Raw genomic sequence first — 24,385 nt, 5'->3', positions numbered from 1 at the left:
CCTTTATGCCTTGTCCATATATCGCGTTCGGCTTAGCAGTTTAACTTTTCGTTGTCGAAACGTGAGTGATACGTCTTCGCGATTTTATTTCTACTCTTTTCAGGCTTCTCGATTAATACTCCTTTCAAAAATTACCTATATTTATATATTAAAAATCCACCTGAGAGTCGTACCACCGTAATATCATTGACTTATGACTCGAGCATAAGGATTTGAATATTAGGGTGTTACAATTTTTCTCTTAATTAAAAATAAATTTACTTAGAATGAACATAATATGATAAAGGGTAAACTTTTAAAAATAAATTTATTTAGAATAAAAGTAATGTAATTAAGAGTAATTTACTTAAATATGATTAAAAAATAATTGAATAATTATCTACTATAAAAAATTGATATTATTAAAGAATAAAATTAAAATTTATTTTAAAATTAAAAACAAAGTTTAATTAAATTAAACATTAAAAAAATTTGGTACATTAGAGACAAGGATAATTTATATTTTGTTGTATATGTATCATACTCTTTTTTTTTTCTACAAGTTTATGTACTAGTCATTCTATAAATATTCCATGATGAGTAAAAGTTTTCAAGAGTAAAATTGAAAAAATAAGTTTACTTTCTAAGTAATGTGATTAAGAGTAATCTACTTAGATGTGATTAAAAGATAATTGTATAATTATATATTATAAAAAAATTGATAATATTAAAGGATAAAATTAAAATTTATTTAGGTAAACCACAAAAAATACACTCGAATTGTCTTGATACTAACAAAAATGCTCTCAAATTTCGTTATCAACAACAATGACCTCAAATAATTTAAGAACATGTCAAAAATATCTAGTTGTGACCAGAGAGAGCTACTCCATTAACGAAAAAAAATGTTATGTGACTTGTCAATATCAGAGTCTCACTTGTCACATAGGAAGTTTTGTTTACCACATCACTTTTTTTCGTTAATATGAAACATCGAGAGTAATATCTTTTTATTACGTTTTTAAATAATGAGGGTATTTTTGTCAATAACAATATTTGGAGACATTTTTGTCAGTGATAAAATAATTCGGGTGCATTTTTGGTGGTTTATCCAACTTATTTCAAAGTTAAAAATAAAATTTATGTAAATTAAATATTAAAGAAGTTTGGCACATTAGAGACAAAAAAATTATAATTTATATTTTATTGTATATATATCATGCTCTTTTTTTTTTCGAAAATTTATCTACTAGTCATTCTACAAGTATTTCATGACGAGTAAAAAGTTTTCTCATAAAATAAAATAAAATAATTATTGTTTTCCATAAAAAAAAGTTATTTTTATTTCCTGAGATTATTTTTTTTTTGAATGCAGCAGCAAGTTAGCCCAACATTTGTGGATTCATATTGAAGTTCATCCACCACATCAACAAATTTTGTAATTTCAACCTTAGTCTGCCTTTGCCAACGATGAACTTGCAGATACTCCCAAAGTTCGCTTATGGTTTGGGCAAACTTGTCCCAACCGTAGCACAGAAAATGCCTCCTTATAATTCATAGTGATCGAATTCTCTTCATTCACATTTCTATTTACCTCTCCTTCTACTTATTATTCTCATTCTAATCACTTAAAATGTTTGGAATATCATTGTTATTAATTCATTATAATGGAGAAATCTTATTTGATCAACTGTATTTAGTTCTATTCAACCGACCTTTATATACTTGCCGACCGAAGTGAGGGGTCTGATAACGTTAAAACTTTTTGTAGTACATGCTATTGATCAACAACACACAAAGAAGGTGAAAAAAATCTATTATAGATATCCAATGGAGGTGGGCAACACTTTACTTTACAAAAGGTTTTTTTTTTTTTTGCTGATGAACATTTTTATAATTATTTTTTTATATCATTATCACTTCTAATAATTTTATATTTGATATAGGTATGAAATACATGATGACAAATGTAACACCCTACCACACAGAGTCTTATACTTAAGTCATAAAATAGAGGTGTCGAGGTATTACGACCTCTAAAAAATAAAATTTAGTACGTATAGTAGTGTGAAAAGATTTGTAACTAGGAGCCTTTGAAGAAAAATGGAGTAAATCAAAACGTGCAACACTCCGATCGATAACGTAAACGAAGCAGATAAAGAGTAAACTGATGCTACGAGATATACAAAGAGTGCCAAAATACATATATCAAGACTCGGGACTTGGCTTGCGAAGATAACCGACCCGAACATATAAGTATATATACATATATATAAGGGAATTACTCAAAGACAACCCAAAAGACAAAATACAGAACCTGTTTCTCCAAAATAACCTCTAAGAGGAGTTAATACAAAATACATATATAGTGGAGAATATAAGCATCTAAACAAGTATATAGTGATCAAAATAAAATCCCAAAAAGTTAAGGGTCTCCGCCAAAAGGAAGTCTCTAGCATGCCTCAGCGAGGAACCTCACGTCCTGCATCTAAAAACTGGGGATTCTCAGCATGGTAACAGTGCCTAAATATCTAACATGTAATGTCTTGGAAAAGCCGAAGGCAATCCTAGAACTCCCACTTGCATAATCAAAGCATATAAACAATTCTAATCCATAAGAATAAAAAACAGGCAACTAACTAAGGGTCTTCGTTCTAACTACAAATCCCCATTCCAATTCCTGCAAATCTCCCAACCGCCAACAGTAATTGAGATGCAAACACAAGTATATCAAACAAAGAAATGCACAAGTAGGAAGCAGATAAGACAATTAGGCAATTAGCAAGTAATGATGTAGTCAATTAGGCAATCCATACAAGTCACATATAATGCATATGATGCATGCCTGTCCTAGTGTCTGATGAATCTCATCTGTCGGTTATAAAGCCAACCCGACAAGTCCTGGTAGCTAACCATTGGACTGTTCCTCTGTCGTGCATCCCCAACTCGAGTTATACTCAACATAAATCATAATTTCATATATATCCAACACCCTCACTGGTGTATATTTACGGGGGCGAGCTCATCTGGAACTTTCACAGTGTCTGGCCACACTTACGACATAGGGTCAGTAGAGTATTGAGTCTCCACCTGGAGTACGTAGTGGCTAGCCACTTCTTTCACCCAGAGAAACTCGTGTCTCAGATAGGTGGAGTGCAACAATCCCAATAATCACAATTCAGCATATATGCATATAAATCACAGTCATATATTAACATTCATCTCAGCCATCCGGCTTACAAATCATACTCCGTAATCAGCCATAATCATCATTACACACAGCCATTCGGCTCATATCATACCACATCCATTCGGCTCATATCATATACAGCACACCAGCATCCTCCCTAACAACTCATATCATCATAATTCATCATACTCAACATAACATCCCATTTCTTCCTCCACAATTTACCCTCTTCCCTAGCTTACTCTCGTTCACTAGGCATTTACATCAATTTAAGATTTAGGAGATGAAACTCGGGATTCATAAGTGTGAAACAACATCTCGGAAGGTTACAAGCTCGTTGGAAATGTGAAAAACTTGAAAACAATAGCTTTAGAAAATAACTGGGTTGCGTGCGTACGCACAGGCTTGTGTGTACGCACAGAAAGCAAAATCTCCAGGGTTGTATGCGCGCACGAGGTGTGCTAGCGCCACCAACAGCGTGCCATTCCCAACATGTGCGTGCGCACAGGGCTGTGCGTATGCACAGCTCGAAATCCTTCGTTGGTTGTGTGTGCGCACAGGGCGTGCTAGCGCTGCCAGCAGTAGCCCCATTCCCGCGTGTGTGTACGCACAGGGCTGTGCGTGTGCACAGATCCAAATTTTCGTGAGGTGTGCGTGCGCACACAAACCAGAAATCACAAATTCTGCAGAAGTTGCAGAATTCAGATATCTGGCCCGAACTTCCAACGATCATATCTCCTTCCTCAAAAATAAGATTTCCACCGAATTTGAACCATTTTAAAGCTTATGAAATTATCTTTCTTTTGATATAAACATCATCAAATTCCGAAAACAATTGCTCAAGATATGATCCATTGAAGTTCATCAAATTTTCATTTTTACCAAAAACTTATAAACTCTTCGTTTCAAAACATACACTTACCAATTCCAACATTAACCATTTCCAAACCTCATTCAATCATCAACCCATCAATTACACCATAATTAACCAATATCTCAAATTAACAAATCTCACATCACAATCCCCATTTTATATCTCAACTCCCAAAACAATAATCATTTTCATCAATCACCATACATTTTCACATGTCAATATCATACTAAAAAAAAAACATGCTCATCAACAAGAGCTTCAACCTTTTCATCAAATAAACATATCAATCCATGTATCCATCTCAATTCAATTCATTCATCAAATATATCAACATGTCACAACCCACCAAGTCCATGCATAACAACACAATTTACATCATTCATAAACTAACTCATTATTTTAAAACCCTATCTTAAGGCCACTAGCCTACGTTTTCACACAATATTACATTTTAGATACAGAAAACCGAAACCATACCTTGACCGATTCGCGTTCCACCTGGAACACCTCTAATATCAACCTTCCAAGGTTTTCAAACTCCACCAACAGATTTTTCCAACACAAAGCTCCTTTCCAAACTTTCTAAAATCACCAATCAAGCTCCAATACACACATATATAATGCCTAAGCCATAATATCATATCAAAACACAATAGCTCAATACCCAATACCTCAAATTTAATACTTTCACTAGGGTTTGAGATCTCTTACCTTACCCAAGGGTCAAGAGAGCAAGAACAAGCCTTCCCTTCAATTTAATTTAATCCTATAATACAAAGGAGCTTAAAAATCTCAACATTTTTGCCCATGAAACTCGAAACTAAGGGCTGAAATTCAAAAAAGAAAACGTGGCTTACCTCAAGATTAATTGTATGGGTTTTGTAGAGCTCAACGCCGCGGTCGCGTGGCCGCAAATGGTGCGTCAATCAGAGCTCCGGATCAAAAGCTATGATTAATTGAATGTGGAACAAGGGTTTTGGAACTTCTCCCCTTTCTCTTTCTTAATTTCAGCGTGCTTGTTGCGTTTTGAGGAGAGAGAGAGCTAAGCTTCATTAATGAATGAGGCTTGGATGGGCCGTTGGGCCCAACTTGGGTCCGGTTAGCCAGTTTGGCTCATTCGGCCCAATCTTGGGTTGATTTTTTTAAAATTGGTGTCGAAATTCTCGTTTTTAATTTCTCTATCACATTAAACTATAAAAATCTCATTTTCTCATTTTCTAGAATATATTTTAATTTATTGGTTAATTAGTCATTAATTAACCAGATTTTACAACAAAAACATATAGTTAATTAGAGGTTGACATAATCCGTTTTCAAATGTCCATCTGTTGGAGTGATTTATATTTCTGGTTGATATGTGTGCAAGGACTTCTTCGAAAGTCAGTGATGAGAATCCTTCAATTGGGTATTAGAAAAAATATTAGAAGGTTAATGGTTGATTTGAACATGCCCCCGAAAAAAGTCAAGGGGAGTCAAATTATGAGAATTATAACGATGGAATGTTGGAAGCGGATTATAAAAGTCATGATGGTTCTATGATCAGAGACCCAATGATGGATCCTTTTCAAGCTAATATATGACTCGTAACCCACCTACCTACAATAAAATGATAAATTAAAATTTACACAACAATAAACATTAACTTATATTAACTTACATGAAAATGAAACATAATTTCTTAAATGCATATAATACCTTTCTACCAAAGAATATCGTGGCTGATCAAATCCAACAGGTCGACAGCTAGGGATGTGATGATATGCGCAGGATAAAAGCAACTCCTGCATCCACTCAAGTTTTGTTGCTTATAGTCAGTTGCATGACACATCTGGTGGTACAACCACACAAGCACAACTAAACCCCCAAGATAGCCGGCCACAACAGTCCAAATCCTCCAACAGAGGTAACCACCTCATGTTCATGCAGGAGTCAAATGCGTCTGGAAACAAAATGCCTCTTAAGATCTGCATGATGTATCCTTGGGTGTATTGAAATAGTCGTTCCTTCGTCGCATCTCAGCAAAGTCACTACATGCAGTCTTTCTAAACCACGATAAGTTGACAATCCACTTATTTTGCACCTATTTGTGGTTCGGACTTGGTATATATCCTAATAGCTATTGGCATAGGTTTTTCATGGAATATCCATCGTCGAATTTCTCTATCCACCGATCTAGCCATTAACAGTATCTCTATCAACATTGAGACCCAACTTATATGCCACATCCTGTAAAGTTATCGTCATTTTTCCACATGACAGGCAAAAAGTATGAGATTCTAGCCGTCATCTCTCTACCAACACAAAAACCAAAGTTCGATTATAGTCCCAGTCAACCATCAAAACTAACCCATCTAAAATGTATCCTGACGCATTCATAACACTCTACCAGACTAAAAAAAAATATGTCAAATTCATGTTTGAAATAATAGAAATTTTATATTTATTAAAAACATAAATTAAACATTATATTAGTTGGTCAACTCTATCAGCAATGTGCTCTGTTTGATCTAATTTATACAAGGTATCCTAATAACCTACTAACTCTTGGTTCATCAACATAGCTAAAATAAAATATTTATAAAATTAATATCAGTAATTTTAAACTAACATATATATTTTACAACAAATATATTAATAAATAACTCTAATTAATTAATAATAAAAATTACAGAAATTTATCCAAAATACTTAAATAAGTAATATCAATATCTTGGAATAATTAAGTTTACAAAATAAAAAAATTATAACATATTAAATCTACACTTATCTAATAAATTATTTTAAATAATTAACAAAATATCTCTATCACTTGCCACTAATTTCAAAATAATTAATTCTAAGTAACTATTACACTAATTTTTAAATAAATAACTCTAAATAATTATCTCTATATTTCTAAATACATAACTCAAAATAATTATTTCTATATTTCTAAATTATTAACTCAAAATAATTAAAAGATATCTTTCTAAATAATTAACTCTAATAAATTATTTCTATATTTCTAAATTACTAACTCAAAATAATTAATTCTATATTTTCAAGTAACTAATTTTCAATAATTATCTCTATATTTTTAATTAATTAAGTCTAAATAATCACAAAATATCTATTCTAAACTTAAAAAAATAACGTTAAATAAATAATATAACAAAAAAATAATTTAAAAATAAAGTAATAATTTAAAAAACTTACCTGAAACTTGACTTGAGACAAGAGGAGAGTAAAAATAAAATATTGGGAGACAATAAAAGTGGGAGGAGAAGAAAAAATTATTTTTTATTGGGATGAGAAATGAGGGGAGACCACCAGGGTTATATACCTAACCTCACTCAGTTTTCTACACTAGTGGATGAACTTACTACATTTTATGATGATAGCCGATGTAATGGGCGAACTTCACAATACGAATCTACAAGTTTGCTAAAATATGTTAGGTGAACTTATTGTTGCATAAAAAAAAGATCTCAAGAAATAAAGATGAAAATTTTTTTTATTTTGTTAAAAAAAACTGAGTAAAAATTTTGAATTCTTAATGTAATTTATTTTATTAAAATTTTCTTTCATTTTATTTTATTTGATAATTTTTTTAAGAGTAATACATTGCATTTGTCTTTAACATTTTTTTTTCTATTTAAATCCTTAATGTTTTAAAATAAACTCAATTTTATTCTAGTATCAATTCTGTTAACAGATCATCAACAGTAGAATAATATTGAGATGATTGTGAAATATTAGAAACTTAAATATAATGATTTAAACATTAAAAATCTAAACATTTGGAATAAAAATGATATTTTACTTTTTTTTTTCCATAAAACTAAGCTTTCAGTTTTGATTAGGGTTGCACACGGAATAAATATGATCAAAATTTTGATCTGATCTGCATTAAACTCATCAGATTATATCGAATACAATATCTACACTTTTTTATATTCGGATCCGATCTTATCTGCATATTTGCGGATTGAATATCAAATATATTCGCAAAACAGAAAATGTTTTAAAAAACTTATTTCTAGTAAAAATTTTATATTAAAAATTTATACAAAATATAAATATAAAATCAGAAAAAGTACCATAAAATCAAATAACTCAGTGTTATATCAAAATTTCGTCAATTATATGCCATATAACCTCCATAAATATTATTTCTCATAAATAAGCTTGAAGTGTACATAACTAATACCATATTTTAGAGTCGGAATTTTATTCATCATTTATCTTTAAATCAAAAACTTCAACTGAAAAAAATAAAAATAAAAATATCAAACAAATGTTGTAAATTCTCCTTCCAAACACTTATACCTGAAATAATAATTTTCTTTTCTCTACCAAAATTTTGGAATTTGCAATATGCAAATTAAGCATGGCCATAATCCGTTCTTAGATGTATCATTGTAAGATTAAATCAATAGAAATTTATATTAGTAGAATAATAGATAATAACAATTTGAATGTCACCTAATCCCCGATGAATTATGTATAATACCTACTTATTGGTACATTAATTTTTTTTTTCTTTTGGCTATGAAAGTTTAAGGGTAACTACTCTATCCTGTTTCTGATTTTTTTTTATGAGCTCGAACGTATTTTAATCATTTTTAAACCTTAATTAAGCTCCATTCATTAAGAAAAATGGACTCGTACTTCGGATAATAAACTGTTATCTGCTGATATAGTGATATCTCAGGTAACAGTATCAATGGTTGCAGGACTGAAAACCCTCTTTCTACTTTTTTTTCTTCTTCCTTTTCCTCCTCCTCTCCTTCCTCTTTTCTCACCAAAACCCCCCATTTTCAAGATGCTGGAACTCCATTTGGTGCAAGATTCTCTGCTGAAGAAGGTTTTAGAAGCAATCAGGGAGCTCGTAAACGATGCAAACTTCGATTGCTTCGCGACTGGGTTCTCACTCCAGGCCATGGACTCAAGCAACGTTACTCTCGTGGCGCTCCTATTGCGGTCCAAAGTTGGTGCGACTGCAACATCTCAATGGGGATGAACCTCAACAACATGGCCAAGATACTATGGTTCGCCGGAAATGATGACGGCAGCGACACCGTCACTTTCATGTTTGAGAGTCCAAGTACTATTCATTTTCCCAAGAAATATTGATTTCAATTTTTGTTTTAATTTTGTCCGATTATATCTAGGGTTTTAGATCTATATGGTTCATTTTTTTATTTTTGTTTGATCTTTAGTTGCTAATTTTGATATGGTATTATTCTAATTCTTTAACCTTTTTATTGATATTTAGGATTTTTTCTTGCTAGAAAATTGTACTGGAAAGGAAAGACCTATTACATTGTTATTTGTGTGTTTGAAAGTTTGATCTTGATTCTGTAGTTGATATGAGTTCAGTTGTTAATGAATTGGTACAAATTTTAGTGTTTGGTGTTTGGATTTTGAGGAGATTTTTAGTCCTACAATCATTTGTTGGAGTTGATATTTGGCACTGTTAGCTGATACATCAGTAGATAATTATTTATCATCTAATAGTAGGGATCAATTTGTCTATTTTTTTTTAATGGATGGAGCCTGATTGAAGTTCAAGGATAATTAAGATGTCCTGTGTTTTTACAGAAAAAAATTTAGACCCGAATAACATATTTACCCAAAATTTAAATAGGTTCAGCAACATTCAATCGAATTATAAATCACTTATTAAAAAAAGTATTTTCTATGACGAATGAGATTACTCAAACTCATTCTTTCTTAATATGTTCCAAACTTTTATCACCTATGTTAATTCTCTTTAGCAGTTGTACATTAGTTCATAAGTGTAAAAGCATCTTTATTTTTGTCACCTATGTTCCAAATATTTTTTATTTTTTTTTTTAAAATATTATGCATACACAAACAATCAACCACTAAATCAACATTATATATTTATAAATATGTTCCAAATACTTTTTATTTATTTTTTTAAAATATTATGCATACACAAACAATCAACCACTAAATCAACATTATATATTTATAAATAAATTATATATTTATAAATAAATACATGTGACGTTTAATTTATTTTAATATATATTTTCTATTCCAATGTATTTTTACACGACAATGAGAGCCGACAATTTCTCACCTTATAACTGTTTTGTATTTACCTATTCTTACTTTCTCACCTTAACAAAATACTCGATATCCCATTCTTTAAAGAATTTGTTCAATATATTCTTGTTGAAATGTAAGGGCACACTAACATAGCTGTGTGCACGTATCATAACAATCTCCTAACATTACCGACTTAGAAATTTGGTAGTTGGTTTAAAGAAGTCGAAGCTCATCATTAGAACTACTTACTGTAGATAATTCCAAGGTACAAAGTTTACCTTAAGTGACAAGAGCATTGAATGAACATAAAACACATTGACATGACAAAGATAAGCTAAGTGATGTGTTCGTTGGGACCATGGTCGGAAATCACATGTAATAAAGTTTGATTAATTGATATCAAGGGTGAAAAAAGCACTCGAACAAAGTTATCCTGTTGTACTCAAAACTACAACTTATGACAAACAGCAAAACCAGGTGGCATGAGCCCACCTAGTTATCACTTTTTGCAGGAAAATCCATAACATGCCAAAAATTCAAGTTAATATGCTCCCAAAATTATAAGCCCTTCCAACCAAACACCATCCGGCTACCCTTTTGCAGCATAAAGACATAAAAAGCAACCATATTGTGTCCAAAGCCTAGGCATAATTTTCAGGAGCGTCATATATTCTATCATGCTTTTTTTGGCAATAAAAGCAAAAACCACCATTGAACTTAAGAGAGGGAAAGAGAATCAAGCCATTAATTAACATCATGGTCATATAGTTAAAGTAAAAAAAGAAACCACTGAAAATTATTGTTATTGAGTTTAGGGGTAACATGCTAATTACTGTAAAAGAAATGCAGGGTGCTTTTTTATCCAACCAACCAACCAAGAATACATAGACGTGTGTTTTACACAACAAATGCAGCAAAATCTAACAACACCATCAACAAACCAAAGAACTATGGACCTTCATTCTTTAATACAATCCAAGTACACTTCTAGCAATGGAATGTGCCTGGTTAGACCTGCCTTTCCCGGGCCAATTTCTCCGGCTGCCACGCATCGGCGTCAAGTAAAGCCGTAACAGGCCATTGTCTATGCTGTTGTTGTTAGGAGAATACCTTGCACTCCTATTTCTTTCCAAAACAACCTCATCCCTGCCCTTCTTCCCATGCCCATTAGCCTGAACATCACTCTTCCTCATGGCCGCCAACGCTCCAACTCCACCTCCAAAAGCTGGTGCATTCCTCCAACTAACACTGCTGTTGCTCCTCAACGCATTCCTATTGAATATGCCTCTAACATCCCCGTTCCGCTCACCTCTAAACTCCTGCCATGACTCGGAAAAAGATCGCTCCACACCGTTCCCGCCATTTCCTCTACCATACCTATTCTCCTCATCATCGTCCTTATTACCCCCACCTCCTCGCCGGTTAATCAAGCCCCAAATGTTCCACGCCTTACTCCACCTGAATGACTTCTTAGCCCCTTTCCGCTCCCCATTGATCCCAGCTGCATCTCTAGACCCCAACTCAAAGGTCTCAGAGTGATCATCCCTCAAGGAATTCGAGTTTGAATCCCTGTCCCTCAAGTCCCTATCAGGGAACACGGCCTTCGGCCCATGATGCGACAAATCAACACCACCACCGATACCGATACCAATACCAATACCAACACCACCTCCCACTCCACCAATGCCAACGGCAGGAGTTACCTTGGCATTTGCAACCGGAATTGCACCAGAAACAGGCTTCAACTCATCCATCTCAGCCACAACCGCAGCTGCAGTCTTCCTAATTGAACTAGACCTATCAAGGCTCTTCCTCCTCCGGGAGGAACTATCAGAATAATACTCCCTAGTCTGCAAAGTGCCACCGGGGACCTTAGCCTGATCAGCATTCTCAATGATAGCATTCATCATAACATTCACAGGCTCCTCCACAGGAATCTGAGTATCAGTCCTCAGGACCTGATGAACAGGAGCATCCTCCACCACAGACAACATTGAAGGCATCCTCGGAGGAGGAAATGTCCTCCCTATGAGGTACCCATCCCACGACGCCCTCGGCTCATCGAAAGAATACCTCGGGTCGTCCAATGACACCCTACCGGCCTCAAATGACATCCGTCCAATGTCCAGCGAGAACCGCGGATCGGTGTCACAGGACCGCCTGCCGAACCCATAGTCAGCGATCTCCGACTGCGTCTCACGGAATTGCCTGCCAATGGGCTTCTCCACAGGCAGCAGCGTGGTGCCGGAGCCCAGGGCACCATTTCGGCAGCGCTGCTTCTTCAGCTTCTGCTTCTGCCTCCATTTCTGCAGCTTCTTGCTGAACACTGAGGCTGCAGACCAGAAGCTACCCTTGAAATCGCGGCCGGAACTCTTCTTAGCGTTCGAATCCAGGTCGATATGTTCCTTCATCGGCTTCAGCAATTCCTCTTCCGGAACAACCACAATTTCCGGTTCTGGTTGGAGTTCAGGTTCTTCTTCCACGATTTCTGTAACTGCAACCCTCTCTTCTGTCACAATGTTGGGAACTACCGCATTTGTAGGTCCTTCTAGAACCCTAATTTCGTCTTCGTTTTGATCATTTTCTTCTTCTTGCTCTTGAATCTCTTCCTCCAGAACAGAAGCGCTCTCTGATTCTGATTCTGATTCTTCTTCTAAGGTGACCGGAGCTTGAACTATAGTGGAAGAGGAAGCGAGGTTTCTGGTTTCAACCTCGACGGAGGGTTCTTTTTTGGGGATTTTGCGCTCGTCGTCTTGGTTGAAGAGAGAGAATAGAGTGCTGCGAACCCTAACGTCACAAGATCTTCTCTGAGGCTCAAATGCGCCGGAGAAGAAGCCCTCGTTGTTCTTCGAGGCGGAGAAGGATTTTGTACGGCGGAGCTCAGGGAAGAACGAGGAGGACGAGGATGAGGTCGGCGGCGGGCGGTTTCCGCGGTTGCTGCCGGATGCGGACGGGCGGAAGATGGCTCTAAGGGCGGCGGCGGCGGTGGAGGAAGAGGTGGACCTGCGGGGGCCGGAGGAGGAGGAGCTGGCGGCGGTGCCGTTGGGATCGAGCACGGCGAGGCGCTCGCAGAGGCATGAGGGGCAGAATCCGGTGAACTGCTCCTGTGGGTGGCGATCGCAAGATGTGGAAGGACGGTGAGGCTGCAGAAGTTGCGGCGGTTGTTGCTGGTGCAGCGGCGGTGCCGGAGGTAACGGCGGCGGAAACAATGCTTGCTGCTGGTGATGCTGAAGCTGGTGCAGTTGCTGGTTGGGTTGTAGTGAGGGGTTGGATTGGGTTGTGGGATTCATACCCGGAAATGGTGGTGTGTGAAGTTGGCGGTTAAAAATGTGGTCATGTTCCGGTGGGAGTAACGAGTGAAAGAGAAGGGGGGGGGGGGAGAGAGAGAGAGAGAGAGAGAAGAAAGAGAGAAAGAGTGAGGTAGTGAGTGAGTGAGGGAGTGTGTGTGTGTGTGTGTGTTTTGCTTGCTTTGTCTGTGTGTCTGTGTCTTTGACAGAGAAAGGGAAAGGGGAGAAAGGGAAAGATAGAGAGAGAGAGGAGAGAGAAGGCACTGTTTGGTTCCCAACGGACACAGAGAAAGTGAAGAGATACAGATTTTGTGTCAATTTTGTGATTTTGTGAACCATCCAGAAAGCTCAACAAAATACATTAAAAGGGCTTAAAACAGAGCCTATATTACATGGCCATAAATACAACAATTCAATTCTCCGTTTAATATATTAATGTGTACGGACACTAATACAGAATATATATATATATATATATATATATATATATATATATATGAATTTTAAATTTTTATAAAATATAATAAAAATACCGTGTATATATAAAATATAAAATATTTTTTAGATAAATTATAATTATATTTTAATATTTTATTGATATTAAAATATAAAATAATTTTTTAATTATTTTAATAAATAATAATATATATTTTATTTTTAAATTTATTGTAAAAATACATGTTAAGAATAAAATTGGACATGTTGATAAGTGATAATATTTAGATATGTCTAAATGTGTCTGATAAAAAAATTTTAATTTTTATTAAGATATGATTAGATACGACAGACACGCATACAGACGAATATCGTATTTAAAATGTGTCTGAGACAATTCAACAGAATGTCTATATTTTATAAATAGTACCGTAATAATATTGCTATTTTTAATGTCATTTTGAGTATTATTTTTTAAATGTATATTTGTATTAATTTATAAAAAATACAATATTCAATAATATCAATTTATTATTTTTCATTAATACTGTAATAGTACATTATACTATTTTATTTTAATGTTATTTTATATATAATTTTTTTAATATATATCTATATCTATATCATCACTTTGTAAAAAAATAAGTGATATTATCTGATAATATTTTTTTTTTAGTAGTAAATAGTAACATCAGTTTATTATTTCTTATTACATATTGTGATAGCATGTTGTTGTTGTTGTTGTGTTAAAAAACAATTGTTGACCTCAGTGGAAAATTTTTACTCCTCGAATATATTAATTAACGATATACTTTCACACTTTTAGACAAATTTAAAATATGATTAAAATTCTTCAATGAAGTTTTGCTCGGAGTTGAACCAACTACCAATTTCCCTGCTATTGAGACATAAAATTGTGATGAAATATAGAAAAAAATTATTATGTTTTAAAATATTAAATTAATGTATTGTGTCCTATTTAATAAAAAAATGTAGAAATATTAAATAAAATATATTTTATTTTTTATTATTATTATCAAATTTTTATAATTATATTTTTTATTATTTTATTTTGTGTGAACAAAAAACAAAAGTTAATTAGATTATTTATGATTTGTTATATCTTATATTCAGTTCATTCCTAAACAAAATATAAAAATACTAATTTTTATGTCATTGTCTTTTGTATCCTGTTTTTAATATCTTATCTTGTCTTGTTCTCAAAATTAAACACAACTTTAGGAATGAAAATAGATCAGGTCTTTGAAAGACCTGTAACTTAGCTTGCATTCGACTTGGTCTAGCCTGAGCTGTCATAAAATAGTTTTAGGTTTTGACCGATCTAAAAATCTAATTTTATTAATAGGCTAAGTCTAGACTCACAGAATAGTTTATAAGACTTCTCAAACCTATCTAAATCTGTTAAAATATAAATAATTTTTTATAATTAAAAAGCTACTAAAATTTTTAAATTTATTATATTTTATTATAAATATTTTTTATATTTTAAAAATTTAAATATTATTATAAATATTAAATTTAGTATATTGTATATATAAATTTTTAAAAGAAAAGTAAGTTTTTTAAATATTTTTATTTTTTATTTTGGTAAAAATTATATATTAGATTTTTTATCAACTTTGAGATTAGGCCAAGCTCAACATCAGTGCAGACTTAGTACTTAAAAGGTTTAATTATTTTGTAGGTCCTTATAGTTTTATCGAATTTTTAATTAGGTTTTTATACTTTTTTTTCTTTTCAATTAGGTCTCTATACCATATCAAATTTTGTAATTAAGTTTTTTTTGTGACAAATATTAGAATTAATAAAATATTTTATTAAACAAAATGAATATGCCTAATACTTGAATAAATATTTTATTTTATTTAACAAAATATTCAATTAATTCTAATATTTTTGTAATGGTAGAGATTTAATTACAAAATTTAATATGATATAAAAATTCAATTAAAAATATAAAAACTTAATTAAAATTTTAATAAAACTATAAGAATCAGTAAAATAATTAAACATACTATAAAAAAAGGTCCATAATAAACTATATGTCTAACTTAAATACATTACAAAACTAACCTGATAAGGGTGAAGCTTACCCTATCCTATTTTTATCCCTACTCTTTGTTGTGAGTTTGATATTCTCTCTTTCTAGTAATTGTTTAAGCTTTTTTCCTTAGTGAAGTTTTCTTGAGCTTTTTTATTTAAATAAATAATACATTAATTCCCAAAATACGCAGGGGAAGAAAGCTTGATGAAAATGTGCATGGCCATTTCAGGTGAAGCACCCGCAAAATTGAAAAAGGTGTCAATTCAAGGGCAGCGGCCGCAAAATGGGTCTGACATGGCAGACTGAAGGATTGATCACCCAATCCAATGCTGGCGACCACGAATTGGATGACGTCGTGAATGGGCGCTTGTGAAGTGGCCCAAATCAGATGCAGCAGCAGCGAAATGGAGCAACTCATTGGCGGCGAACACGAATTGGGCATACTGTAGCTGGCGACCACGAAATGGCGACCCGTCATTCAAAGATGCAAATTTCAGTGAACACCAGTCTCCATACGAGCATGCACTAGTTAAGCTAGGTGGCCATGGACAGAGGTGTAGGGGGTTGGTTGAATATAAAAGGGGAGAAGGAGGAGGGGACCAAGTCGAACATGCAGTAGAAGGGAAAGAGAGTTTAAAAAATTGGGTGGTGGGAAAAACAAATTGTGCTGCGGTGAAAAATATTGTATTGTGGTTTGAAAAAAAATTAAAATGAGTAGCAGTGGAAGTAACGTGGAAGAAAATCTTAATAAGTTGGATGAAATTCATATTGTCGCACATTTGCTTCACAATGTTAGTTTTAGTGATTATGTTTAGTGAATTATATTATTAGTATTCTTGTTAGAACTAATTTTGTTGTTATTTAATCTTGGTAAGAGTATTTTTAATTATATTTTTCATGTTTTTTTATTGTAGCCCACCTGTGTTCTTACTCTGCATGGCACACTTGTTAATGTTTTCACGTTAGATCCGGCGAATCCAAGCATGGAAATTAGGCAGCAGAGGCTTGAGCCTTATCTAAGACGATCAGGATTTTATTATACTTCTTTAATAAAGTATTTCGAGTATGACAATCCACTGATAAGTGCCTTTATCGAAAGAAGGCATCTTGAAATGCACATATTTCACCTTCCTTGGGGTGAGTGTACCATAACTCTAGAGGATGTTGCAATACAATTAGGGTTACCTATTGATGGCGAGCCTGTGAGTGGTACTCTGAGGTCATGAAGCAAGTTCCACTAAAGAGATATATGGAAATAGTGTCAAGAACTTCTGGGTGATGTTCCAGCTGGCCATGTAGGGACAACGAAGTTCAACATAAAGTTGAAGTGGCTCAGGACTCGCCTGACTTATCAGATAATGCCCTCATTCAGTATGCACGTTGTTACATTTTGCTTACAGTGTGTTCCGTCAACTGAGACCAGTGGCTTACAATGCTTGAAGGCTTCAACACACGACGGAAACGATTAGAAAACCGGATGAAACATGAGATTGTCACGGTCCAATGTGTTGTCGACATAGTACGGTCCCATTTGTAGGTCAACAATTGTCCCTGGTATCAATATGCTTAATTAGTAAAACAGAGAAACAACTAAAAACACCATCAATAATAAAGTCCAATAAGTTTGACTTACAAGTTATACCTGGAACGAACGTTTGCAGAGCATTGAAATATCTCTGTAGCTGGTCATATGACTCCTCCCAATCACCATAAATTTTGGCAATTGCCTTCTGCTTCGCGTGCCAAACCTTCTTGTAAGAAACCTTATACCCGTATGCTGACTTTACTGATCCTTGCAACACCTTTATGCAAATGGTCGCATCAGCGTGAACCATGGGGAATATATGTTGGCAGATGACATTGCTATCAAGTTGAGCATGATCTTGCGACATCGAACTTGTCAAACAACTATGAGGCCCTTGGTATTTTTGAATTTTCCAAAATCTGGAAGACTTGGTCTTTTCAACTCGTACCATCCAACGATATTGGTCCCCAAACTACTTGCATCGACATACATACTGACTTTGATCTGACTCTACCACCTTGTATTCCGCACTTCTGCGGAGGTTGTAGTTCTTGACAGCAAGCATCGCTATTTTTCTATTGAGAAACTTCAACCCAATCTCGAGCTCCATCTCACCCGACAAAGCATAGTTGTTCGGTCTGTTTTCTGTAGTGGTCGAGTTCATTGCTCCAAGATTTAAAGACAGGTAGTGTGCTGGAGTGCCGCTGAATACACCACCACCCCCCGCTACACCTCCCGATTCGGCACGAATTGGAAGAACCGTCTCGCGATAAAAGCAGTTGGGTTTCAGGAACAACTTCTGCTTTGTCACCACTAAAATCTTCGATCTCATCTTCATCAGACGTGTCTGCCAAGCCATCAGCATGACCTTCTGGGAATGCAACATCGTTGGAAGGGGAAGGACATGCATGTCGATTTTCTATATTTTGTTCCAGCCTCACAAAGGCATTAAAGGTAGGACTACGAGCCGTATCAATCTCCTGAAATGGAACGAATTTTGCTGATCCAAAATTTCTAACCTGCTCCACATTATTAGAACTAGATGAGCTTCCACCAATATCTTGAAGATTCACACAAAGTTTCAATGAATAGATGCTTCCAATGCTACAATGATAAGAAAGCATCATCGAAACATGCTGGTCAGATTGAATCTGCATTTTCGGATACACAAATGAGTTGGCTACTGCAATTGGCATCCTGTAAGTCAACTTCGTAATTTCCTTTTTTCCAACCATACCAGTATTCATGAGAATCAAATTTTTCAGTTCTTGCAACGATGTTTGTGGCGGGATCATTATCCAAAGTGGATCATCACAAACAAATGTAATACCTTCAGATGTATGAGAAATTTTTCTATTCGAATATATGATGACATAGATATTTTCAGAAGCGATAGACACAGCAAAACTAGCAACCACAATATTTGGAAGAGAAAGTAAAAGGGTGGAAGAGAGATTTTGGAGTCGGAAGAGATTGCAGGAAAATAATGTCTTCCAGGTATGGTAACACACTCGTAGCAAAAAGCATTTATATAGCGAAATTCGGAACCAATTTCGCATGTGGTACACCTTAATTGTACCATTTCATTTGTAGTACCAATGACTTGGATCCCCATTTTGTGTCTGCCCTACCTGATTTGACCAATTCATGACCACCAGCCATTAATTGGCATCGCCTGCCTATTTCGCTAGCGCCAAGGGAAAAATAGCTCTATCATGTCAGACCTATTTTGTAGTCGATACTCTTGAATTGACACCTTAACTCATTTTACTGGTGCTTCAACTGAAATGGTTATGCGTATTTTTGTTCAACTTAAACGTATTTTCTTTATTTATTTGAATAAAAAAAACTGTTTTCTTGGATTAAATCTCTTGCTTTCTTTTTTTCCTAAATATAATGGACATTTGTCACTCATTTTATCAATGAAATATAACTATCTTTTGAGAAAAAAAAACATGATTAAAATATATTGAAATTTTAGTAATTTACACCATTGTTGTTAATAGAAAGCACTTTATGAAGATTGATGAGGGTTATTGTAAACTCTTAATATTTTTCATGAGTAATTATTAATAAAATATAAAATTAAGAAAATAGAATTGAGGAAACTATATTATATTCTTCGTGAAAGTTAATTTTATAAAATGGGTCGAATAAAAAAAATTATATATATATATATATATATAAAATGATGCATCTGATTCCATGTGACTTTTTAAAGTTTTATGACGAAACTATACAACATTAACTAATTTTTTTCACTAATAATTTTATTAAATGAAAGCACAAGTAAGTGGCAAAAGAGACTAAAATAAATTATTAATATAAAATATATATTAAAATATAAAATATAAAATATATATTAAAAATTATTAAATTATATATATTTATAGATAAATATATAAGGGCTAATTTTTTTATCTCTTCACATAGCATTTTATAAATTGAATAATACGATGTGTTCACAATTTTATATTTATTTTAAATTTTGCTTTTAAATAATAGTGAACAACTGGAATTTTGAAAAAAAAGTTTAAACTAATACTAAAAATTTCAAAACATGGGGCCTGATTGATTTGAGGAAATGTTTTTTATTTTCAGTAATTTTTATTTTAAAATCTTTAAAAATAAAAATAACAATGAGAAAAACAAGATTTGTTTTCTATTTATATTTCTTTTTTAATTTTATTTTTTTCTTCATCTATATATTAAAAACTAAAATAAAAAGGTCAAATATCTTAAATATAATATTAACAAGTGAAATAATGTTACACATATAATTTTTTTTAACTAAATCTAATTAAATTATTCTAATATAATAAAAATTAATCATGTCTCATATTATTTGAAATTTTATTATTTAATTTGATTAAATTTTGTTTATAAAAAATTTAAATGTATAGTATTATTTTAACAAGTGGTCAAATATCTCATCTCAAATTCAATAAACAATTCAACCATTAACTTCACATTTTTCCTTACTCCCCAAGGCTAATTTTCATCTACATCACTTTGAGCAATTTCTTAAATATATTTTAGAAATAATTCAGTTTTTTTTTTTTTAAGCTTTTCCTTTTGTTACATGGGGATGCTTCCGATTTTCAAAGATTCCTGTCGAGAGAAAAAGCAAAAGTTAATCACGCCATAACAATTTACATTTCAAGAGAGAGAAAAAAGAAAGGGCCTTCTTCTGCACTGTTATCTTCCTTTCTCACATTTCGCTTTCTTTCTTGCTTTCCTTCTCTCTCTCTCTCTCTCTATATCTTTCTTTTTTATTTTTATTTTATTCTTTTTTTTTTCGTTGTCTTTAACTTTCCTTTTTTTTTTTTCTCTCTCTCTTTTTCTTTTTCCTGTTTCAAGTTCCTTTTTTGTGTTTTACGGCTTTCTTTTCCTCCAAACAGCTCCGATTTCCCCACTTGGCTTATATACTCTTCATAAGTGAACAAATAACTGTGCTTCCATCAAAGGCCTCGAACATAGAAGCCAAGCCCCACATCTTATTCTTAGGTCATAACCTAAATAGTTTTAAAAGTTTAGCGGAAAAATTATATTGGGTAGCAAAATTATTTTCCCAAAATTTAAAAAAAAAAAAACTATCAAAAAGACTGAGGTGTAGATCATTCAAGAAAACATAGAGTGAGAATCATCTATAAAAATTTTAATGAAAATAGTGATTTTTATGCATGTATTAAAATTTATTAAATATTGAGTGAGTTTAACCAAAACTATTCTCGTTCTCTAATTGATATAACAATACCTAATTAATTATGAAATATGTTACAAAAATATATTCTAAATATATTGGTTAAACTAGGCTGCATTTGATTATGAGAAATCGAATAAAATAAGTACCGAAAACAAAATATAAAAGATAATAATATAAAAATAAATATTTTTATATTTTATTTAATAATAAATTAAAATAAATTATAAAAATTTAATTTATTTTTATTTAAAAATTTGAAAATAATTATAATAATAAAAAATATAATTATAAAAAATTAATAAAAATAATAAAAAAATAAAAATAAATTATATTTTTTATTAATGTCTCTATATATTTTTTATTAGAATAGACATAAAATACATTAATTTAATATTTTTAGACATAATATTTCTATATCTTATTTATCAAATAAAATTTTATATTTTTATATTTTTGTTTTAGTGTTTTATGTCTATAAACAAACACAGCTCCATAAACACTATAATATGAGTCTCCTTATTACTAGTTCTTCGGTTTCTAAAAAAATACGTTTTATTATTATTATTATTATTATTATTATTATTATTATTATTATTATTATTATTATTATTATTATTCAATCAATTTTTTCTATATTTAATGAGTTCATTTGATTTTAATTGATGAAAATGATTAGTTGGGGTACTTAATTAAATAGTTAGAAACTAATTTGATTTGTCGAGTGATCAATTTACTCGTTTGCTTAAGAGAAATTCGAATTTTACTTTATACATACAACAACTATTGGTCAATGACAGATCTTTAAATTAAGCTCAAATCCGTCGCGGATTAATTCTTAACTTATCGAATTGGAGGGATACCATTCACAAAAAAAAAAAAAAATTAAATAGTTAACGTGCTTAATTAGACTTAAGGGTTTAGGCTACCAAATTTTATCTGGCTCGATTTAACTGATATAATTAGATCATTTTTAATACTTGATTTTAGTTCAATTTTATTTTAGATCCCACAAAATAAAACATAAATATTTATAAAATTATATATCATAAAAATTGATTTGAGATTCAATATAAAATTTATGACTTTAATATTTGGTCTCAAGTTAATTTAAATTTTGTATTATATATTTTTAATTATTTCATATAATAAATTATACAAGTGATATCATTTAATTGGTCTTTTTTTAGAGTGATATAATCTCTTTTTACTAATATCGATCTCATTTTAAATATTATATTCAATATAAATATTAATTTTAAATCAGTTTAGTTAATGCAATTACTAAAACTAATATCCAAAAAGTATCGCTTGTACGAACAAATACTCAAATAAATGAAAAATTCTAAATGAAAATATACCTTTGAGTATTTTTTTTTCTTGATTTTATATAGCTGAGTTTAATTTTGATATAAGTGCAAAATATTTTACTTAATTATTTAATTATATCCATTTTTAACAATTATTTAAGTAATTAATATAAAAAAATAGTTATTTTTACTAATGTGACGTTATATAATTAAATCTATTTTATACTAACAATACATCAAAATTAAATTCTTAAATAATAGTCATGTTAAATAAAATAAAAATAGTAAAAGAAATAAATTAAGTATAATAAAAAAATTAATACAGGTAGTTTATATAAATTTAATTTATCTAAAATTAACTAAAATAATTATTTTAGTCAATTTACGGAATTAATATTGGACACTTAATTTAAACCGAATGTAGTATTACTATATATTTAGCTATAATTTATTTCTGTATACAGATATAGAATGGTTTTGGATTAAATTGTCAATTTATCATGTAGTTTGAGTCTAGTGTTTGTATCCCTAAGCCTTTGTCAAAGATGTTTTTTTCATTTTGTGAGTTGAGGAATGAGACATAAGGTTAAGCATTTTTTGTTAGTGTGGCTTGCCTTTTTTACGTTTAGAAAAAAAAGGGTACGTAGGAGACTAAATACTTGACAAATGAATGAACTAAGTCCCACCCCTCAAAAAGACAAAAATAGTATAAGCATAAATGTGAACGGCCACACAAGCTTCAAGCTCCTTCATCCATCAATATCAAAAGGAAACATGCTTTGTATCCATAAATTAAACTCTAGTTTTCTCAAATGGAAAACCTCATCCGTGTCAACTTTTGGGACAAGCAAATTTTCGTACTCATTGTTTTGATTTGCTTTTGAACATTAATTCATAATTTATATTACCTTTTATATCTTTCTATTTTCTTTTGACGTGAAGTTTAGGGATTAATTTAAATGCACTCTTAATGTAAAGTATTAGACACTATCATGCATATTACACTAGATACATATAGTTTTGAGATAGTTCGTTATAAAAGTTAAATACTTTTAATAAAGAAATAATGTAAGTATGTAACAATGTTATAAGAGGAAGGTTTTAGAATAGGAAAGAACAAGCCATAATTAAAAAAGAATCAAGGAAAAGAGATAATTTTATTGAAGAAATTCTTAAAAAAAAAACATCCCTTCTGTTTTGTTTGATTTATTACATTCTTATTATTTTTTATAGTAATTTTAATTAATTAATAAAATTATTTTAGTTACATTTCAGTCCTATTTTTATTCATTACATTACTTTTTTCTTAAGAGAATGTTGTCTTTAAAGTTGTAAAACAAAATGTAAATCATAATTACAATTAATAAAACTAACAACTACTCTTAAAACACTACCACAAAAACGGGGTTTAGTCACCAAATTTTAACTACGAATATTAAATCATGATAAAAATAAATGAGTGTGTCTTCTGTTTATCACGAAACATTGTTATAGAACCTTTTGCCACAAACAATGTTTTTTGATAGCTGTACTTCCTGCTTACATTAACATGCCATCACTATCCTGTTTTGAATAAATTAATTTTTTAAATAAATTTATTAATATATAGTATCATTTTTTAAATATTTTGACATTAACACATATTTATGAAATTAAATCTAAAAATATAAAAAAATGAATTTAAATAAAATAAAAAATTATAAAAATAAAGATAATATTCTAATATTTGAGTTAATTATAAAGATAAAATTTATTTAGCTAAAATAATATAATTTGAATAGATAATAAAAAGTTCAATAATTTTTAAGTATAAAAAAATTTAGTTTTTATTAAAAATAAATTATTTTATCATTTTCTAAATTTAAAAAATAAAAATAAATTAAAAAAATTTAGTTTTTATTTACATGATTTAGTACTCACTATATATTTTTGTGAGTACTGTACTCTTATTATATAC

The 24,385-nt window shown here is 31.5% G+C and overlaps 1 protein-coding gene and 1 pseudogene across 2 annotated transcripts; both read right to left on the bottom strand.

Annotated features, from left to right (window-relative positions):
• Positions 1–10,871: 10,871 nt before the first annotated feature.
• On the bottom strand, positions 10,872–13,740 carry LOC107636701 (protein OCTOPUS pseudogene; annotated as a pseudogene). The gene has a single exon (XR_015880602.1). The product of XR_015880602.1 is annotated as a protein OCTOPUS pseudogene (transcript).
• A 4,147-nt stretch (positions 13,741–17,887) lies between these two features.
• On the bottom strand, positions 17,888–18,710 carry LOC107636702 (uncharacterized). The gene is made up of 2 exons (XM_016340195.1): positions 18,176–18,710; positions 17,888–18,060 (listed from the first exon to the last, which is right to left on the bottom strand). The coding sequence occupies exons 1-2, from the start codon at positions 18,708–18,710 to the stop codon at positions 17,888–17,890; spliced, it is 708 nt and encodes a 235-aa protein (XP_016195681.1).
• Between the last annotated feature and the right edge of the window lie 5,675 nt (positions 18,711–24,385).

The sequence above is a fragment of the Arachis ipaensis genome, chromosome B4 (genome assembly GCF_059453495.1).
Source record: "Arachis ipaensis isolate K30076 ecotype BB chromosome B4, ASM5945349v1, whole genome shotgun sequence".
Classification (NCBI taxonomy): domain Eukaryota; kingdom Viridiplantae; phylum Streptophyta; class Magnoliopsida; order Fabales; family Fabaceae; genus Arachis; species Arachis ipaensis.
This window is presented reverse-complemented; position numbering and strand designations above follow the sequence as displayed.

Excerpts from the sequence above, each read along its gene's own strand:
- LOC107636702 (XM_016340195.1), bottom strand. The coding sequence starts at position 18,710 with ATGATCCCGCCACAAACATCGTTGCAAGAACTGAAAAATTTGATTCTC. Across the intron at positions 18,061-18,175 it reads ACTGCTTTTATCGCGAGACG|AAAACAGACCGAACAACTAT; the intron begins GTTCTTCCAATT and ends CGACCACTACAG.